Source organism: Camelus dromedarius, chromosome 1, assembly GCF_036321535.1.
Source record: "Camelus dromedarius isolate mCamDro1 chromosome 1, mCamDro1.pat, whole genome shotgun sequence".
In the NCBI taxonomy this organism is placed as follows: domain Eukaryota; kingdom Metazoa; phylum Chordata; class Mammalia; order Artiodactyla; family Camelidae; genus Camelus; species Camelus dromedarius.
In genome coordinates, this window is record NC_087436.1 from 93,065,822 (window position 1) to 93,084,912 (window position 19,091).

Genomic DNA, 19,091 nt, shown 5'->3' on the forward strand with positions numbered 1-19,091 from the left:
AAGTGTAAACTTACGATAGAATGTTCTAGTCTCTGAGTGCAGATTAAATCCTGGGCAGTCCAGCTGTGCTCGGGGGTCCTCCTAGTTGGTCTCATGTGAGGGCCCAGACATGAGAGAGGCACAGCTGAATAGGAGGTTAACCTAATCACCCCTGACCGGGGACAGCTGGTGACAGACACAATTTTGTCAAATCTTATACCATCCAGAGTAAGTCACTTATTCCTTTTGTATCTCTGTTTCTCATTTATAAGATGAGGAGGCAGACGTTTGTCTTCTCACATGCCAGAAATGTTTTTTAATAAATCAGATAATGCTTGCAAAAGTACATTTGATAAAATGGTGCTAAACCAATTAAGAAAAAAATTCTATTCTGTATATTTATTTGCACATTTTTCTGTCCTTTTGAGTCATTCAGAAAAAGAGAAGGAAACCATTAAGGGGAAGGGCATGGTTCTGCCAAATGCTGAACCTGGCTGCTTGTGAAATAGCCATCTTCGATGACAATACACAAAAAATACGGTGCTGTGAATTGTAGCAGTACCATCTGCTAATCAATGGCTCTAGTAGCTTCTTTCACTGAATGACCCAAGACACTCCAAAAGCAAAAATTTGGTTGGCAAATCTTGATGTACTTGTCAAATGAAATGACTCACAGCAGGGCGTTAGTAGCTGCTGATAGAAAAGCAAAGAGAAGACTTAGCTGCACGTTGTGGACTGGCAGCCTGAGAACCAAGTTAGACTTGGGGATATATTTTACGGAGCCTCACAATTTTGGTTGGTATTGTGTCGGAAAATGCTTGAATTGTCAAAATTTAAAAAGCTGGAAATTTCATATGGAAACAACTGGTTAGAGCCAAGTAGCTGCCCCCTCCTTCAGACAGAACTGTTCTTTGTCAGGGTTGCCATAGTCTACACCCCTAATACCCTCTCCTGGTTCTCACAGACAGTGTCTAACTAGTCCCTCCAGTCCTTTGACTTCATAACCCCTGACTTTAGGACCCTCAAAAGGAGTCCTTAGGTTTTAAAGTCAATGGAAAGAAAGCTAGTTCAACATTATCTGAGGTAAACTATTTTTCTTTTAATAGACATTCATAGATCACGTTAGAATAACAATCTTTCCTTTGTTTTAAAATGCATTGTAGTTGAATAAACTTTCATTTAAATAACAATGGAGATATCCAGCTATTCCTATAGCTGCTAAAACTCTCTTATGATAGGCAAAGAATTCACTTTCCTATGGAAACAGCAACTACTAACTGCCTGCCAAACTTTGCAAAAAGCAGCAGAATACAACGTGCAGTGGCAATTAGAATATTGCACTTGAAAACAATAGGAACTTTTAAGGAATTTGATTGCTGTTAACACCACCTACACATTTGGGGAAAGTGTATTTTGGGAAGTTAACAGTATCAGCAGGATGCCACTGTTTCAAAGCATATTCCCTGGTTCAACAATGGAGAAAAAAGTTCTCAGTGGACAGACTGTACGTAAACAGTGAGAGGGAGCACTGGGGCAGTGCTGGGAAAGTGGGAGAATACAGTGACTTTAAAGAGTTTGACTTGTTTTTTTTAGCCAGTACTGGACGTTAACCATCATTGGGCTGTTTTAGACAATTTCCACTGGCACGGTCTCGCCTGGTTATTGTGTTTCATCTCAAGGAATTTCAGTTCTTCAGTGGAAGGCAATTCCTTAGCAACTCCTATGATCAGCTGGTAAGTTTGATTTGCCTTAAGTAGTTGACCTCAAAAATGCATCAATCTGAGTATGCAAATACACATCATTGCCATCATCTGACTATGTCATTCTGGACCAAAAGCTGCAAGAGAGCTTGAATCTCTCTTCCCTAAGTAAGAAAACCAACCCCCACCCCTCAAAAAAAAAAAAAAATCAATGAAATACAAAGTTGATTTGAGTATTTTATTTATAAATGTACATTTACTATAAAAGCTGTTGCATTTTAGACAACTTTTTGTTTTTATTTTTTTTTTACTATTTCTTAGAGGCATTTTAGAATAAATATTTTAAATGAAGGTTAGTGTAACTGATATAGAACATTGGCCCACCCAGAACAGTAACATCTTTTGGACGGACTCACATATGAGGTGGATCATTTCAGCTTGTTAAGTCTTACACTGAGTATAGATAACTATAATACGTATTGCATTAATACCACTACATAGAAAGAAGGAAGAAATGTCATGAAAGTTTGCTAGTGAAAAACAAAGAGTTGCCCATTTTTCTTTTTCCTTAAGGAAGAGAAGGGGCTAGCTTTTGAAGTATAAGAAGAAAAAAAAAGATACACTTCCTCAGGAACCATAAATCACTCACTTGCCTCATCTGTTTCTTAAACAAACACATTTACACTGTAGCTCAACAGAGTAGAGCATCTTTTTTTTCCTGGGATCTCAAAGATTGTTTGAAAAGAAATAGATCATACTCATTATGCTGCATTGGAAAAAACAAGATCTAGTCTGCCCAAGCTGCCATGTAACAGACTCCAAATGAAATATAAATCAAATATAAATAGAAACAGTTGGCAATTAGAATTTAGAAAATGTTGGAGATTATTCTGTGCTGGTGACTATTGTTCATTATGGGAAAGCACATTTCGCAGCTGGAGAACGGGGCTTTATTTTTCTTGACTTGATTCTAGCTTCAATACATGTACAATGAGTCTCACTAAGAAATATGTATAAATGGGTTTGTGAAACTAGAAGAGAATGTGCAATATTCATATAATCCTTCCATAACGGATGGAATTCCACATGTAAAAAGTGTTCTATAAAAATCGGTGATGAACGATCATATTGTACATGTTTTGTGCAGTATTTGCGGTAATGTACTCTGCTAATGTCATGCGAAGTGTAAACGTCCACATTATCAAAATATTTAATAAAACATGCAGGTGGTTAATCAAAATATGGGACTTTGTACATTTTCAAAACGTTTTTCTTTTTAATTTTTTTCAGTTTTTCTTTTTTTAGTATTTTTTTCCCCCTGTCAAACAAGGAACACCTCTATGAGAAGTCTTGAGAACTTGGAATTGACTTCACCTCTCTTCAATGCACTGCATCCATAATTCATCACTGACTATGTGCAACAGCTTTGCATTTTCTAAGGCACAATTTTTAATGAAATGATGTGTAAATTTCAATCTAACAACAGCTCATCCAAATGACAAAATGGTCAAAGTTTCTCCAGTGGCTGAGGAAATTTCTGCACTTAACATGGAACCCGCATGCAGAGAACCGTCTAGCATGTAAATAAATAATTGCTAGCCATACTCAATAAGACACAGAAAAAATTATTGCTTACATAACAGAAAAAACATCTACTTGATCTTCTTTTATGACTACATTAACCTATTCAGAGTATATCCATAGTCTACATTCACAAAATGTCATCTTCAATTATTTGCCATCATTTTAAGGCAGAATAAATAGTTCCCCTTTCCCCAGTCTTGAAGAAAACAGCCTGGAGATCTAAAACGTGATGCTTTTTAGTAACTTGATTCCTCTCTGGGCCAGATGAAACTCATCACACAGGGCAAACAATAAAGCAGCTCTCCCAAGAGTTCCTTGCTAAGCTTCTCCATGAGCAAGGTCCAGAATTCTCGGTAGTAAAGGGAGGTGGTGACGGAGGAGAGTGACGGAGAGCAGGTATCCATGAGAGTGGAAGCTAGGTTCCTGCTGATCGCACACTAGTGGCTTATCACATCAAATGTCATTTGGATTCTGTTAGGATGGACTTAATGCTTTTCCTTAGCCACTTGTGCTTCAGACCCCCAAGAAGAACTTGCAGGCACGGGTGAGCAGTGGTCACACCTAATGAGGGGCTGATCTCGATGAGAACTTCTATTCACCTCATACTGAGCCTCTTATTGAATCCAGAGCCGGCAGAGAAGCATGCAATAAAGCCCTCTTAGCTAGCATGGACCCACCACTCTCTGGAAGATTAAACTTCCTCACAGATTTTGGTAATAACTTTGGAAATGATGACTGAGTTATGTCCCTCTGATTTCTTCCTACCCTCGGGCAATGTCCCAGAGTGTAAGCCAAGCCAATATTGCAAGGGTTCTCTTTATTTGATGGGCCAGCCTAAATTAATGGCCTAACTTCCAAAGTACACACAATCTAATACTAGCGGTGCAATAATTTATTGGTATGACTTCTACCTCAAAAGGTAAGTAACACAAACGTCTCAGGATTACAGTATATATTATCAGACTAGCATCCTTGCATTAAAAACAAGTTACAGCTCAGAGCTATATGATGTGATTTTTAGTTTCTAAAATGCATTAACTGTATGCTCCTGTCTCAGAAGACTGCATGTCTCAAATTGGCATGTTTTGCACTTTCTGCAGCTCAATTCTGTAAACATAGGGTTTAATTCCTAGAAATGCTAAAAAAAAAAAAGTTTATTGCATCATTTATCTCATTAATTCCCAAAGAGGAGAATAACACATTTTAAACTGTAGGCCTGTTTGACCACGCTAAGACCTGTTTTTGAACTATTCAGGATCATTACAATTCAATATTCTTTTGTATATACTGTGCAAATGCCAAAAAAAAAAAAAAAAAAAGAAAAAAGGAAACCAGGAAAAACACACTGTGCTATATAAAAAAAAAAAAACCCAGAAAACCAGATACCATCTTTCAGAATAGCCTTTCAGAAATTAGATGAATGCTGAGAAGCCCCTGAACTTGGGGTTTTGTTAAACGTTTGGACACCCTCAGCAAGGAAATGGTGAGAGATCTGGAAGCTTGAAAACCACATCACAATGTTGTGGGCTGGCCAGCACCTGGGACAGAGAAAAACAGCAACATTTAGTTAAGATAGCCAACCATTCTTGCTTCAGATGTTGAAACATTTCTGAAATTAGCAATGGCCTTTGCCAAAGTCTCTTGCCTCTAGGCAGGGGAAACTTGTCCCCTCACTGCTACTCAACGTGTGGTCCAGGTATGAGCAGCTCTGGCGTTACCTGGCGTGAGTAAGAAGTGCAGACTCTTGAGCCCCATCCCAGAACTGAACATGGAGCCCAGCAGAGTTTGGTTGAAATCCTCTGGATTTCATCCTCAACCAAATGATCTCCATCAAGTTTCCTACCATGTCTTCTGGGGCAAATAAGCAAGAAAATAATCTCTCTTCTCTCAGTTTCTTTAGGTTTTGGTTTCTCTAAGAATAAATACATTGCAACAAGAGGAAGCTGATATATGATCCAGAAATAGGAATGTTAGATTTAGCAAATAAAATAAAGAACACCCAATAAAATTTGAATTTTAGGTAAACAACAAATGCACTTTTTAGTAAGTATATCCCATGGGATATTTGGGATATACTTGTACTAAATCCTGAGCATGCAGCATTTGGGACATACACGTACTAAAAAAATTCATTGTTTATCTGAAATTCAAAAACATTTAACTGAGCATCTTGCATTTTATGTGGCAACCCTCTCTAGGAAGGATGGTTTGGGTTCCATATTTCCTGTGGAAACCTTCATAGCATTTCTCCTTGATGTAGGTACTAGAGTTGTGATGTAATCGCAACACTGGAAAAGACCCCCGGGATTTTGCATTAAATGCATTTCATGAGAGTGAATGATGGAAAAGACACAAAGACACAGTCATCCAACACCCAAGCACAAATGGCACAAGTTAAACATGTGACGGCTTGATTCGTGACAGGTAATTTGTTTTGCACTTCTATTCCCATTTACATACCAACTTAAAAACTGTTTACATTGCTTTTAGGAATTGCATTTTAATATGTTGTTATGCTATTTTTCCCCTCCAAGAGAAAAATTTCATTTAAATGTGACTAGTTACTTGAAGAAAACAGGATTATATATTCAGGTTTTATTATTCCACAAGATGAAATTATTTTATTTCACTTAGAATGCCTATGATGTCAACCACCTCTCGTATCTATCCATTTCCCCTCTTCTCAACTCAGGTCAAAATCAAATTAAAAAAAGAAAAAAATTATTTTTAGCCATTTTCCCCATTCGACTCTCTTATTACATTTGGGTCCATTCAACTAGTTTGAGTGTATTTATACTTCTTTAGCCAATTTTCATTCTCTCCACCTCTTCCCTCTGAAGGTATAGTTTCTTCCTTCCGACACCAAGGAAGAAATGAGCAACACTATCAGATGTGTTGGTCATTCTCCCTGTCAATTGTTGACTTACTTAAAGTTTAGCTTAAAATGATACTAACATTTATTTGGAAAAACAAATAGGAGAAAAGAATTAGGAAAATTTGGAAAAAATAATCAGAGAGAAGGTGGCCATTATTGCTCACTATTAAAACATATTATGAAGCTATAATAAAGCTGATATTAGAGAATAAATAGGTTAATAAAACATAATACAATATCCAGAAATAGACCCAAATATATATGGGAACTTGGTTTATGAGAAAGTTGGCATTTCAAATTAATAGGAAAAAAAGAATTATTCATTAAGTTATAGTCACACCACTGGCTAACTGGAAAAAAATGAACCCCAACCACAGTACATTCCCCATGATCAGGTGTTTAACACCAAAAAGGAAACAGAAAACAATTCTAGGAGAAATCTCAGCTAAATTTATTTATACCCTTGGAGTAGTGAGAGTTTTTCTAAGTAGGTCACAAAACCCAGAACGCAAAAAGGAAAAAAAGGTATGTTTAATTACCTAAAATGAAAATCTTTTCTGTGAAAAAAAAAAAAAATCACAAAGCGGAAAGACCAATGATAACCACAAAAAGTAGCAAATATAAAATGAAGGGAAATTTGCCTTAATTTACAAAGAACTCATAACAATCGACTGCCAATAGAATAATGGGCAAAGGATAAAGAAATAAAAAATTTTTAATAGAAAAAGAAATATAAATGATAAACAAATATATGAAAAGATGTTTAAACTCACTTATAATTAAAGACCAAGGATCAAAGCATTAGTTTTCTTTTCCTGCCTAGCAGAATGGAAATTTTAAAAGTCTGATGACATCCAGAGCTGACGTTGGCATGGAGAGAGAAAGAGGCTCTCATGTACTTTGCAGAGAGCGTGCACTTTTCTGGATGATAATTAGGCAAATTGCCTGAAAATTTAAGAAGCACATGCCTTTCAACTCAGCAGTCCCACTGCTCAGAATCTACTCTGTGGAAATACTTTCAAATGTTCATCAAGACTTACATATAAGGATGTTCACTGGAGCATTTAAAAAATAATATTAGAAAAACTGGAAAAAACTGAAGTGCTCATTCATAAAGAATTAGTTTTAAATTATGGTAAGTTCACACAATGGGACTGTCTGCAGTGATTGAAAAGCCATTAAAGAAAATGAGGAGAAAGAACATGCTATATGGAAAAACTTCCAAGATATATCATTAAGTTAAAGACAACAGTGACAAAAACTAAGTACCACTGTGGCTATGTCACTACCTCTGTGAAATAAAACCCAACATATATGCAGGTAGATGTGTCACACACATATGCGTGTGTGTGTGTGCGTACATATACAAACATACCTTCTTCTTCCCAAGAAACTATTATTAGAAAATGATTACATGGTCAACTTGGGAGATTTTCACTTTTAATTTGTTATCTTTCTAAACAATCCAATTTTTCTAGCTTTATATCATTTATAACTTCTAGTTATTTATTCTTTTGAATATCAATATTGGTTATCTAGGCAGAGAAATAATGAGCCTTTTTGCTTTCTTCTTAGTACCTTAGTATTCTAAGCAACATCGTAGTAAAATATTGCATAAAAAATATTAAATAAAGAAAAATCCTATCTTTGGTCTATCTCCAAGCATGTTACTTTTCATCTTACAGGACAGTTACAGGAACTCCACAGTTCTTGTCTTTAGATTTGGAATCAAAGCATTTAATGCCCTTTATATCTGTATACACCAAGAGAAAAGCTGCTGGCCTAGATCCAAAATGCTAACTTTCAAAAGAAATGATAACAAAACACCCAAATTCTCAATTAAAATAAAAATCTGGATGAAAAACAAGTCACTGGCATCCAGAGGTGGGTTCAGGTCTGTTCTCTGCTGGCATCCTTCAAGCACTTGAAATTATGAAAATAATTATGAAATAAATTCATATTTACAGCACTTTTCAAATCTGGCTCAACAGTCCTTCATCCCAACAGCACCCTCTTCTGGTTCCATGACTCACATTCAGCAGGTTAATGAGGTTGTGAAAAATTTCTAATTTATAGAAGATGATAGGAAAAAATCACTTTGAATTCAGGGATAAAAGGATTTAATTTTCTTTTCTAATGTATAAAAATGAAACAAACAAATACAGATATAATTTAAATAAAATATAATTATTATATTATACACATAATATTATATAATGTAATACATTATATATTATATATGTATTTGTGTATGTATGTACATGTATTTATGGTGTATATATGGTATATTATTTATCCCATATTTTATATGTATAATACATAGTATAGAAGTTAATATTAACACTATGATATAATAAGGATTCAGAGGCTAGCCACTGGCCTGTTTCAGATTTTCTAAACAGCAGCTGGGCAACAGCACCCCCTGGTGGACTCCCCCAAAATAACATGAACTTTCTAAAGTAGGAGACTCAAGTCATAAAGATGGGAGGGCAGGCTGCTCAAGGGAGCTTCCAGGAAGCACGCATCTGTTAAGCTCTGGTTAGTATGTACTAAGGTATTTTGGAGGAGCGCAGGGATTCACAGAGAAGTAGAACCCACCATTCTGTCTCTCAAAGAGCTTTCAATTTAGTCGGGAACAAGCCCATGTTATGTCATGAGACTCTTGAATGTAGGCATGTAGATACTGAGGAGCTGGTGCTGGATCTGAAGAACAGTGGAGCGCCATTCTCGGCACCTGACCCACCCCTCAAACGCTGCTGGTCTTCTACAGAGACGCCTCAACAAATGAATAGGGGTTCGCAGACCTAATATCATCTCTGTCTCTCACTGAAGTCTCTATGGTGAGCTCAGGAGTGTCTCAAACTTGGTTTATATTTTTACCTGCTGGTGTATTAATGCACTTCTGGATAAAAAGAATTTGGCCACATGGCAGCAGTACTTCCAGTAAGAAGCAAGTGTTAAATAAGGGGTTATTTCATTACCATTTCTTTTACCTGCGTGCTAAGAAACCTTTCCTTCCGTGTGGGAGTGTCAACTGACGAGGAGGAATGAATGAATTCCTGAATGGGGGCCTACGAAAGACAGATGCTTGCGCTCACTCGTCTCAAGGTATTTCCCCCCGGGACTTACTTCTGGAGCGCATGTAGCAGTCATTACAGTTTAGAAGACCGTTTCGAATCCTAACATCCGTCCCGCTCACTGCATCTCCGAGCTGTCCTTTACAGATTCCACACTGCAGGGTAGAAAGGACAGAAGTTGTAAGGTGCACAAGGGACTGTTTCTCTGTGATGCTTAGTTACTGTTCACACGAACAGCACAACAATCACTTCTGCAGCCTCCACACGTGTTGAGCGTGTGTGCGTTACCTGCTGCACTGAGGTGACTTCCAGCAACGACATACTTTTAGCATTTCATCCTCACTCCTGGCATTTACAGGGGAAGTTCAGACAGTTTAGCTCACTTGTCCAAGGTTGTGAAGTTGGTAACGGTATCAGGTTGATGCCAAAGCCTGTGCACAGCAGCTCTCAATCAAAATGGAAGAGCCATTTTAAACAGACTAAATCCTGGTGGTTTTAAGTAAACACATGGCCCAGGAATTATATATTGAAACTTGTCTCTGAATACTCTTCAAATGCTTTTCAGCACTGCCGGTGAGTTCTACCAGACCACAATGACGGGGGAGTAGCCGTTCTGCCTTAAGCTTCCACATTAGGGCAGTGACCCCTAGAGTAAGACAGCCACTGGGCGTGGCACTCCTTTCAGCCAAGCCAGCCTGGTGCAGAAGGAGACTGAGATACACTGTCCTGGCTGGACCAGAGGCGGCGGCAGTGGGGGTGGCTTCACGCCAGCCTCTCACGGGGGGATCATGACCCAGCCTAGGAGAAGAGGGCCAGCCCCAGACTCATGCTCTAAGTCACCCTGGGCAGAGGGAGGCTTCATCCAAATGATGGTTACAAGCTGTACCTGCATCAGAAGGGTAGGGGATCAATCCCAGAGGGGATGTACCTCAGAGCGTCAGGTCAGCTCCAGGGAGTGAATGACAAGAGAGAACAAAGGCCTTGACAGACAAGAACACAAGTCCCCCATCTGTTGAGAATCTGCAAAGACTCTGCCACCTTGATTATTTTGAGTTCAGGTAAAGTTTCTGAGAATAAACCGTGGTGTTGGAACATATTATCTTTGTATTACCGTGATAATTTTAAAGTATCTACCTTGAGTCTCAAAACAGTCCTAGACAACTTAGGATATACATTGTCTACGTGAATTTTACAATGAGAATGTTGATAAATTGAGTTTAATTAAGTCACCATGTTGCATTCTGTCCCTGATAAGTTTTGCTTTCCAGTGACTACCAACATTATTACATTAAGAATTTGCGGTCAACTTCATTCACTTTCTCTTAGATAATAGTAGAGTAGGAATTATTTTAAACCCTTTTTAGTTTACTTTATAGCTGAGGGGGCTATCAACAAGAAACAAGACAAAATTGAAGAAGGAAAAAAAAAGCACATTAGAGTTACAAAGAGAAATAAATGCTTTTTATTCAGAGCTAGAGGGTTTGGCTTCAAAAATTATATTATTTAATTATAAAAATTATATTAATTTCAAACATGTCCTGAGTGAAAAAAAAGGAAATGCTGATATAGTCCAACCTGTACATTTTATAACAAATCAGCCACAAGTGGTTAGCTCACCTACTTATTAACAGGAGATGTGGGACTAGAATCTAGGCCTCCTCATTTTCAGTTATTCATTAACTCAGTCATCTAAAAACACTAATTGGTACCATCTCTGCTAGGCCCAGAGGAAACAGTGGTGAGCCAGACGGACGCAGTCCCTGCCCTTATGGAGGTAACAGTTCATTACAGGAGAGGATAATTAGTTCAGGAGTGAGTGATAAGGACCGCTGGTAAGGACCTGTAACAAAGGTGGCTGGACTCAGTGGGGTGAGCAGGGCAGCCTCTCAGAGGGAGTGATACTCATTCTATGAATTAACTGTTTTATAAGACACGTTGCACAAATCTGTTTTGCTTCCTCTAACCCGACATCCCGGAGGGGATGCGTGATCGGAGAGTTTCACCCGGAAGGATGACTCCACGCACACTTCTGTGCACAGCCTACCGTGGGGGCACCTCCCCGGCAAAGCCGCCAGGACGTCCAGAAGGTATCACTCAGCCCAGAATGAGGCCAAACACATCACGACGTTGGGCGTAGGGAGAAGAGTGATGAACACGTACCCTAAAGCACTGGATGTGGAAGTAGAGACTGAGGGTCTCGATGATCATTGCAGCCCCCTTACCCAGCGGAAGCCCACACGAGGAGCACAGCTTCTTGCCACTGATAGACCTAGGGTGCAAAACACAGGGAACAGCGAAGGCTTCTGTTTAGAATCCTTGGTCAAACACAAAATATGCTGCCTCATGAAAAAAAAAATGAAAACATGGGTTTTTAAAACATTGACATCATTAATGAAATGACAATTACTGAACTGATAATGAACAAGAATTAAGCATTAGATAGAAGATGCAGACAATTGATAGATTACATACAACAGGCCTCCACTGTGGCATGGAATTGTGTGTGTGTGTGTGTGTGTGTGTGTGTGTTAGTTATTATAAAAAGTTTGTGTTGGAGTCCATTAACCACAGCGATCAAATGCCTTGAAATGATCCAATGTATTATCGTAAGTTTTCTGAAGTCCTAAAAGACAATCAAGTTTAGCTCTACTAAGGTTTCAGTGTTGCCTTAACTCTTCCCATCATTGGTTCAATGGCCCAGCCCACTAAGGCCTTTCTCTTCACTTATTAAAAAATACTTTGCTGTTCTTTAAAAATAAAGAGGGAACTGTGATTCAGCCCACCAGGTACCAGGCAGGTATGGGATCAAATCCCTGCTCTGATACCGAGTTCTGTGACTCGGTGTGTCCTCTGGGGCAGCTGCCCCACAACTGAGATCGCACTGCAGTGATGCTGACTGCCTGGGAAACTCCTGGAATTACACAAGAAATTTTAAAATACGCAGTATCATTCAGAAGCTAACAGGAAACAGACAGAAGAAACAGGAAGGAAGACAGGAGGAAACAGGAGGAGGTGCCCTTAGCAAACCCTCTGTATTAGGATTTCCCTCTGACCCAGTAGTGAAAGGAAATTTCTAAATCGAAGAAAACCTGAGTACTCAGTAATTTCTCTCTCCAGTGACTGGGAGCTTAGGCAGCTTTTAAGACTATCATGGGGCCCAATTAACATCCAGAAGCAATCATTAGAGAGCTTGAGTAGAGTGAGAGAGGGGGCGAAGTTTCGTTCCTCAGCCCCCGCCCACTTCACTGTAAGAGCCATCAGCGGATCCTGCCTAGAAGGACCGAGCCGTCTTGGAGGGAAAGGCGCCGACAGAGGAGCCCAGCACTTGTCTGGCGGATTTCATTATTAGATTGCAGGTTCCACACAATGTAATTAAAGCCGATGGCCACAGCCGTGCCAGCGTTACACACTTGGCTCTTCCGATCGTGGGCTGATACAATCTTCAGGCGGATGGGGATGTATTCTTTCCTTGTGTGTGTGTGTGTGTGTGTGTGTGTGTGTGTGTGTGTGTGAAGAGACACAGGTGGACAAATCCCTCACGATCACCCAGCAGGAACTAATTCGGCTGTGACTGTGCTCGGCAGGCTCTAGTCAAAACAAAGCAGCCTCAGAAAGTCTTGCTGACCCCTTGTACCTGTTTGGTGACTGGCCAGGAGGGGTAGGTGAGCAGGGGGACAAGTGCCCAGCCTGGAAATTCTCGCGAGGGCTTTTCCTGCAACACGGTAGAGGAGCCAAACATCATGACAAGGAAAGAGAAGCCCAATGCCACAAGAAAAGACATTTCAGATAAGACAAAAAAAGGAATCACCTCCATGACAACCAAATAAAGGACACACAAAGGACACACAAAAGTTAATTCCATCTAGCAAAGGTTATACAGACTAATGTCAAAACCAGCCTGGCATTATTGAACAGAAAAAACAGAATAGTTTCCTACTTTTTATTTCTGCCAGGTTCTTTGCTAGTTAAAATTGCACGTGGAGTCAGATATAAAAATTATGGACTGGGTGGGAGGGGAGAGATGAGTAGGGATGTAGGGAAAAGCTCTTAAAGAGAGCCCAGAAATAAAGGGAAGTGCTTAAGGGGGTGTTTTTTAGTGGGGTGGCCTCCTCCCCTGCTCAGAAATTAATCACGGGTACACGTGATCAGGGGTGATGTTCAAAACATTTAATAACTGCTGCGTTATAGGCGTCTACAAAGCAGAATGGTCCCCAGCCAGGAGCTCCTAAAATGGTTTACACATGAGCCCTGCCTATGATTAAGCTGTCAGTTCTGGGCTCTTGCTTTGAAAAGTTAATTTCAGTTGTAAAGAAAGGGATAGAACACAGAAAAGAATGAGGAAAAGAGAAATGCCACATCATTGTGAACAGAGCATGAGGCCATCTGTCCTGTAACTGCTTTCAGAATAACTCCCCGAGCCCCTCCCCTCCCCAGCCACCCTCAGACAGAGCTTTTCTTCTCCAAACATAGCTTCCCAGGGATGTCCTGAAGTGTAAGGACCACCGCCTCAACAGAGGTTGAAAACCACCATGATAATCAATGACAGTGATGATTCCTTCTACGTGATTTTACCTTTTATTAATTCTGCATGTCATCTAGACACATAGAAATGAAATTGGATAGACAGAGGAAAAGGGGGAAATGGTTCAAAACTGTATTGAGAAAAACATGTAACAAGAAAAGTAAGATAAAAAGATTAAGTTATAAAGCAAGTTATCATCATCATCACCATCACCGAGTTTATCAACACCACCACCTACACTATGTAGTATTTAATACCTGCCAGGCACAAAACCCTACGAGGTGGGTACTGCCAGTGTTCTCATTTTATACATGAGGAAACTGAGGCAGAGAAAGATAAAGTATCTTGCTCAAAGTTCTATGCAGGCAAGTGGCAGAATCCAAATTTGAATCCTGGTGGTCTGGCTCCAGGTAGCATGATTGGATAAAGTATAATGAACGTTATATTTTAAAAACTGATTACAAGGGCCCTCTGGCTGAAATATGATTTTACTGTGGAACTGTGGGCTCACTCTGACTCCCTCTACCACTTAACCAGTCAAGTACTTTGGCTAAGTCATTTAATTTCCTTGAGACTCAATGTCCTCATCTGTAAAATGGGAATAATAACCCAATAAAGTTATTGGGAGAGTTCAGTGAGTTAATATATAAAAAGAAGAGGAGAGAAATATATGTAAACTTTTCAACGTAGTGCCTATTAATATCGGTATACTTTGAAAATGATGGGAATTACTACTATTGTGAAAAAATACAATTCTTACAAAATTAGAATGGAACCTGGGGTAAGTTACTTAAGGGGAAAAAATGGTAATGAGGTGAACACATTTTTTTTCCTTGAAAGAACATTTATCAATAGGCTCTGAGACAATTTAACTCACTTAAATAAGTTGCTCATGCAGCAGACCTGCAAAATCTTTCCAGTGCTTAGATTTGTGGGTTAAAAATCTTTCTTCGCCTCTTTTCAGTTGCTAAATTCAGAGTAAATATTTACTTGCCAGGAAGATTGTCCCAAACTTCCACAAATATTTATTCCCTTGTCAATGACAGGCAATGGAGTGACAAGCACAGAAATGCTAACATCTTGCCATCTCACACTTTTTCATTTTTCCCCCTTAGTCAATTAAAAGAAAAAAGAAATTCCACATCCATCTTATTTGGTTACTCACTTTCGTCTTTCACTTGGAGACTCAATCTGATGGTTAATGGTCTTATCCAACGAGAGGGTTTTGGGCTTCACATCTTCTAAAATGTGCGTTGGTGGGTTTGATACCTGCTGATTCTGGGATGGATCTAAGGCCAAGTAAAGAGCATACACTTAGTGCTCAGTAAAGGCATCACCTAGTGCTTAGTAATCACCTCGCTTTTAAGTGCTAATGCCTCCTGAGGTCCCACAGTGATTTCATGGAGCCTCTGGACACATGGTGGTGGAATTTTGTTCACTGTGCTGTTTAGCACAAGCTGGAAGAGAAGCCTGCAGCCTGAGAGGCCATATCTGTCTGGACGATGTGGGGGTGGGGGTTGGCTGGTCTTCTCCATTCTCACCCTGAGCTAGCTGTGGGTTCATCCCACAGGGTGGGGACCCAGTGTCCGTATCCAGTGGATGGTCCTGATGGGTTCCTTTTGAAACAGGGTTCTCAGAATGAGTCAAGACTCCTTGAGTTAGGCTGTTAAAATAAATAAATATATTTCAGAACAGGGATAAAAGCAACTGAACTAAACTTGCTGATCTTATCCCTCAGGACATGGAAGTACCTATTACAATATGAAAAAAGAAATGGGGCTAACTAAATATTTATTTTTATTTTAAATTAGATTTAACTTGGATTTAAAATACTGTAAAATGCTACTCATTTTCATTATCTATCAATTTAACAAACTTAAGTGGGACACCACGGCCTCATCTTAATCTCCAGACACATTAACCCTTCAGACACATTAACCATTTCCAGTGAGCAATATTTAGGTTTGGGACTCTGAATAGACAGTATACTCCTTTGATGATCTATACTGCCTCTCCTTATTTAAAAAAAGGTTTCAGCTATTTAAATATAAGGCTATTTATATTCAGTAGCATAAGGACACTGACTTCAGAGCTGTTAGAATGTGTTCAAGCAATAATATATGCATAACGTATTATTGAAATGATCATTTCAAAGCCGAATATGATTTGCATTAGTGATGGGCATCCTTCCTGGGGTGAAGAGGTAGAGCCTGGTTTTGTGCAGGTGGACGGTCAGCCTGGTCTGGCTCATACCTGCCCTTTTCCTCCAGTGGGGCACCTTCCTGAGTCTTTAGCAATGAGTCACTGTTGTCCCCCTGGAATGGTTTCTTCTGTCTTATCTCTTGCTCTTCTTCTCGACAGTTTTCCAAGTCCACCTTATTCTAATGCGGAAAACAAAGATAATCTTGAATATAATTTTTAAACACACTGACAATACATGTATCTGGCCATGGGATATTTGAAGCAGTTTTTCAATCATGTTGCCTACAATTTAAAGACAGTCATCCAAATTAATTGAATAGCAACTGATTTCCAACAATTTGAAATGAACATGTCACCTGGGTCTCTCTCAAAAGTTACCATAAAAGGGAATTGGCTAGAAAGCCCATCTTTCAAAATAAAACAAAGTCATATTGTTTCGAACTTGTTCATTTCGGGACAAGTGGCTTTCTAGTGCCCAGGCAGTTCTTTTAAAATACAGACTATGGAGTGTAACCTTTAAAAATTGTATAAAAATAATGTTTAAAAAACCTTTAATTTAAACTTTAAATAAAAAATACACTTCAAATTTTGGCTTTTAAAAGTGGCTGGTGGATACTGAAAAGCTGTTGGACAGTGTAGAATTCCTTTGATTATAATATATAAACAACTTATTTTAAAATCTAGGAAATGTTTCATATTTTAAATATCATTATAATACATGAAAGAGATATGAAAGGTTTGACTTTGTGATAATCTGTGTATACAAGAGCAAATATAAGCAATAATCTGGATTTTCTGAGTAACTAGGTAATACCGAATTTAGTTGATTGCTTTTGTGCAATCTTAATTTGCATTAAGTTAAAAGTAGATAATTAAAAAAATTGTAGTGTATTACAGCATACCCTAATTGACTATATAAATAAGAAATATGACATACACAAGTGATATTATACATATGTTTATTACAAATGAATTTATTCTGTTTTTGTACCATCAAAAAATAAAACGCAGATTATGAACGACCCAGGTCTTGGTATGACTTCTGCCCACCTACCTCCATGACCTTCCCTGGGGGACACGGAGGCAGATCAGATTTTCTGGACCCTCTCCAGCCCTTAAAGACACATACATATATATTTCACATAGAATTTTAAGAGTGATTTAGAAGCAACTTTCATGGAGGCTGGTGGAGAGCATACTATTGGCATCCTGCTGCTAGCATCCAGTGCAAAGAGAGAAAGACATGTCTGTTGACTGAATGAATGCTAGGCCGTGAGGAGGACATTCCAGCACACGGTGTCACTAACCAGGGTTTGCCAGCCAGCACAGAGACTTTGGTTACCAGCCTGGGGGGGGCAGATCTGGCCTCCGCAACGTCTTTACTGCTTCTCAGGAACTGACTTAAGGGTTTGGCTGTGGCAATGACAGTACCATGGGGTGCAATGGCCATGTAGTAGCTGACATGATTCTAGAGAAATAGCCAGTCCTGGATTTAAGCTGGTGGAAAATTTGGCCTTGTGGTTTTGTGCTTCTATGTTGGACTATTTATTTCACAAATTGCTTTTAATCTATGGTCTCACCCCTATCCCACTGCCTTCAGTCACAGAGGAGGATGTAGACAGCTGGTCTGCAGAACTTGAAGAAATAGTAAATGGAACCACAGTGTCCTCAATTATTTTTCGCTCCTAAGGGGAAGGATAGGAATTAATGAAAGAGGGAAAGTGAAAAAATCATATTTATCAAGAGAAAAATTTCATTAAGGAACTTTAGGAGAACATTGGAATTATGTGCAAATAAGCAGGGCACTTAAAAAAAGTTCTTATTTTCTAAAAGCATGTAATCACATAATGCTCTCTACGGGCAGTGATTTAGAAATTAGCATTTAATTTAGGAAAATAAAAATTTTGCCAATTAATTACTTTGTGTGATTCAAGAAGCCTAATTAGAAATGCTATTGGGGATCAGATTATGCACAAAAAGTATTACTGAAGATAAAATTCACAACAGTATTAATCTTAAACAAACTTTAGATAATATACATAAAGTGTAGCTCCCTTCAAATTCTTGAATTTCTAAAAAAAATGAAACAAAACCAAATCCCCCTCCCCTCCGAATCTCTTTAGTACCATGTGGTGAATGCGGTAGTAAGAGTTCATTTAGCCTCGATTATCAAAATTAGCCTTGTAAAATTAATATTAAGCCACTACTACTAAACATGTTTGCCTCAAACAAACACACGAGTAATTAAATCAAAATACTTTGATGTCATCTCTCCAAGATAAATCAAGAATCTGACTCTGTGACTAGAGAACAGATATGGTTATATTGTCTCCTTTGACAGTGACTCGATGCCCTAACCACAGACTAAATTTGGGAGAATAGTGATCTTTTAGAGCCTATAGGATAAGACCCTTTTAAAAGGTTGATGGTGTTCTGCTGTGACATTGCCACATGCACGCACATCCCACGGGAAGTGCTGATGGACTTTGAGGAAGTGGGGCTTCACGGTCAAACTCCTCCTGGGGAATTTCCTACCTCCTCATAGTATCGGCGTTCTTCCTCTTCCACCTCCTTTTGGGCCTTTTCCCATTCTTCTTTCAGCTTGTCCTGCTCCTTCTGGTATCTCTCCTGTTGAGGAATTTCCATAGATTATTCTGAGCTGACCACTGCATGCATCATCGGGACACTTCCCCCGCTGAGCCATCATGTATAATGTGTCACAAGACTATCCACTGTCTTCTTGTTGTAACGTTCTGAATCTAACCCATTCACGCAACAGAAGGGGAAGACCATTTGTGGTCCTCAAACATATTAGGGACATAAAAATCCAACAGAGAACAAGATTTTCTGCTGAGAGTGTTTCACAGGATTGTTTTTCTATGGTCAGACAGCCGCTTATGGAAAGAGAAAAGATGAAAAAGCAGAGAGATTCTAAAATCTTTCTTAAATTGGTTTTGTCCTAAGAGGTAGGTTAAACCAAGAGTTTGCTTTTACTGGGCTGTTCAGAGATGAGTTTTGCCATCCCACTAAGAGAAATACGTTGCTGCTGGGGGAGTTTATTAAAAGATTAAAAAAACAAACAAACAAAAACCTTTCATAGGTTTATAAGATAGACAATGGAGAAAGGTTCAAAGTGGACAAGATGATAATTA

General features: G+C 39.0%; 1 protein-coding gene across 21 annotated transcripts in view; it reads right to left on the minus strand.

Moving 5' to 3' along the window:
- Positions 1-1,903: 1,903 nt before the first annotated feature.
- Positions 1,904-19,091, minus strand: part of LIMCH1 (LIM and calponin homology domains 1) — a 307,532-nt gene continuing 290,344 nt past the window's right edge. For 8 of the 21 annotated variants that reach the window (XM_064487129.1, XM_064487128.1, XM_031435432.2 and 5 more), the window contains 8 exons: positions 18,475-18,567; positions 17,520-17,624; positions 15,991-16,118; positions 15,279-15,400; positions 14,903-15,026; positions 11,376-11,484; positions 9,268-9,370; positions 1,904-4,801 (listed from right to left, as the gene is read on the minus strand). In XM_064487129.1, the coding sequence (XP_064343199.1) occupies positions 4,776-4,801; positions 9,268-9,370; positions 11,376-11,484; positions 14,903-15,026; positions 15,279-15,400; positions 15,991-16,118; positions 17,520-17,624; positions 18,475-18,567 (810 nt within the window). In that variant the 3' untranslated portion in view covers positions 1,904-4,775. Of the gene's footprint in view, positions 4,802-9,267; positions 9,371-11,375; positions 11,485-12,849; positions 12,928-14,902; positions 15,027-15,278; positions 15,401-15,990; positions 16,119-16,993; positions 17,054-17,519; positions 17,625-18,474; positions 18,568-19,091 lie in introns of all 21 variants that reach the window. The other 13 variants (XM_064487127.1, XM_031435418.2, XM_064487117.1 and 10 more) reach the window with 3 other exon arrangements.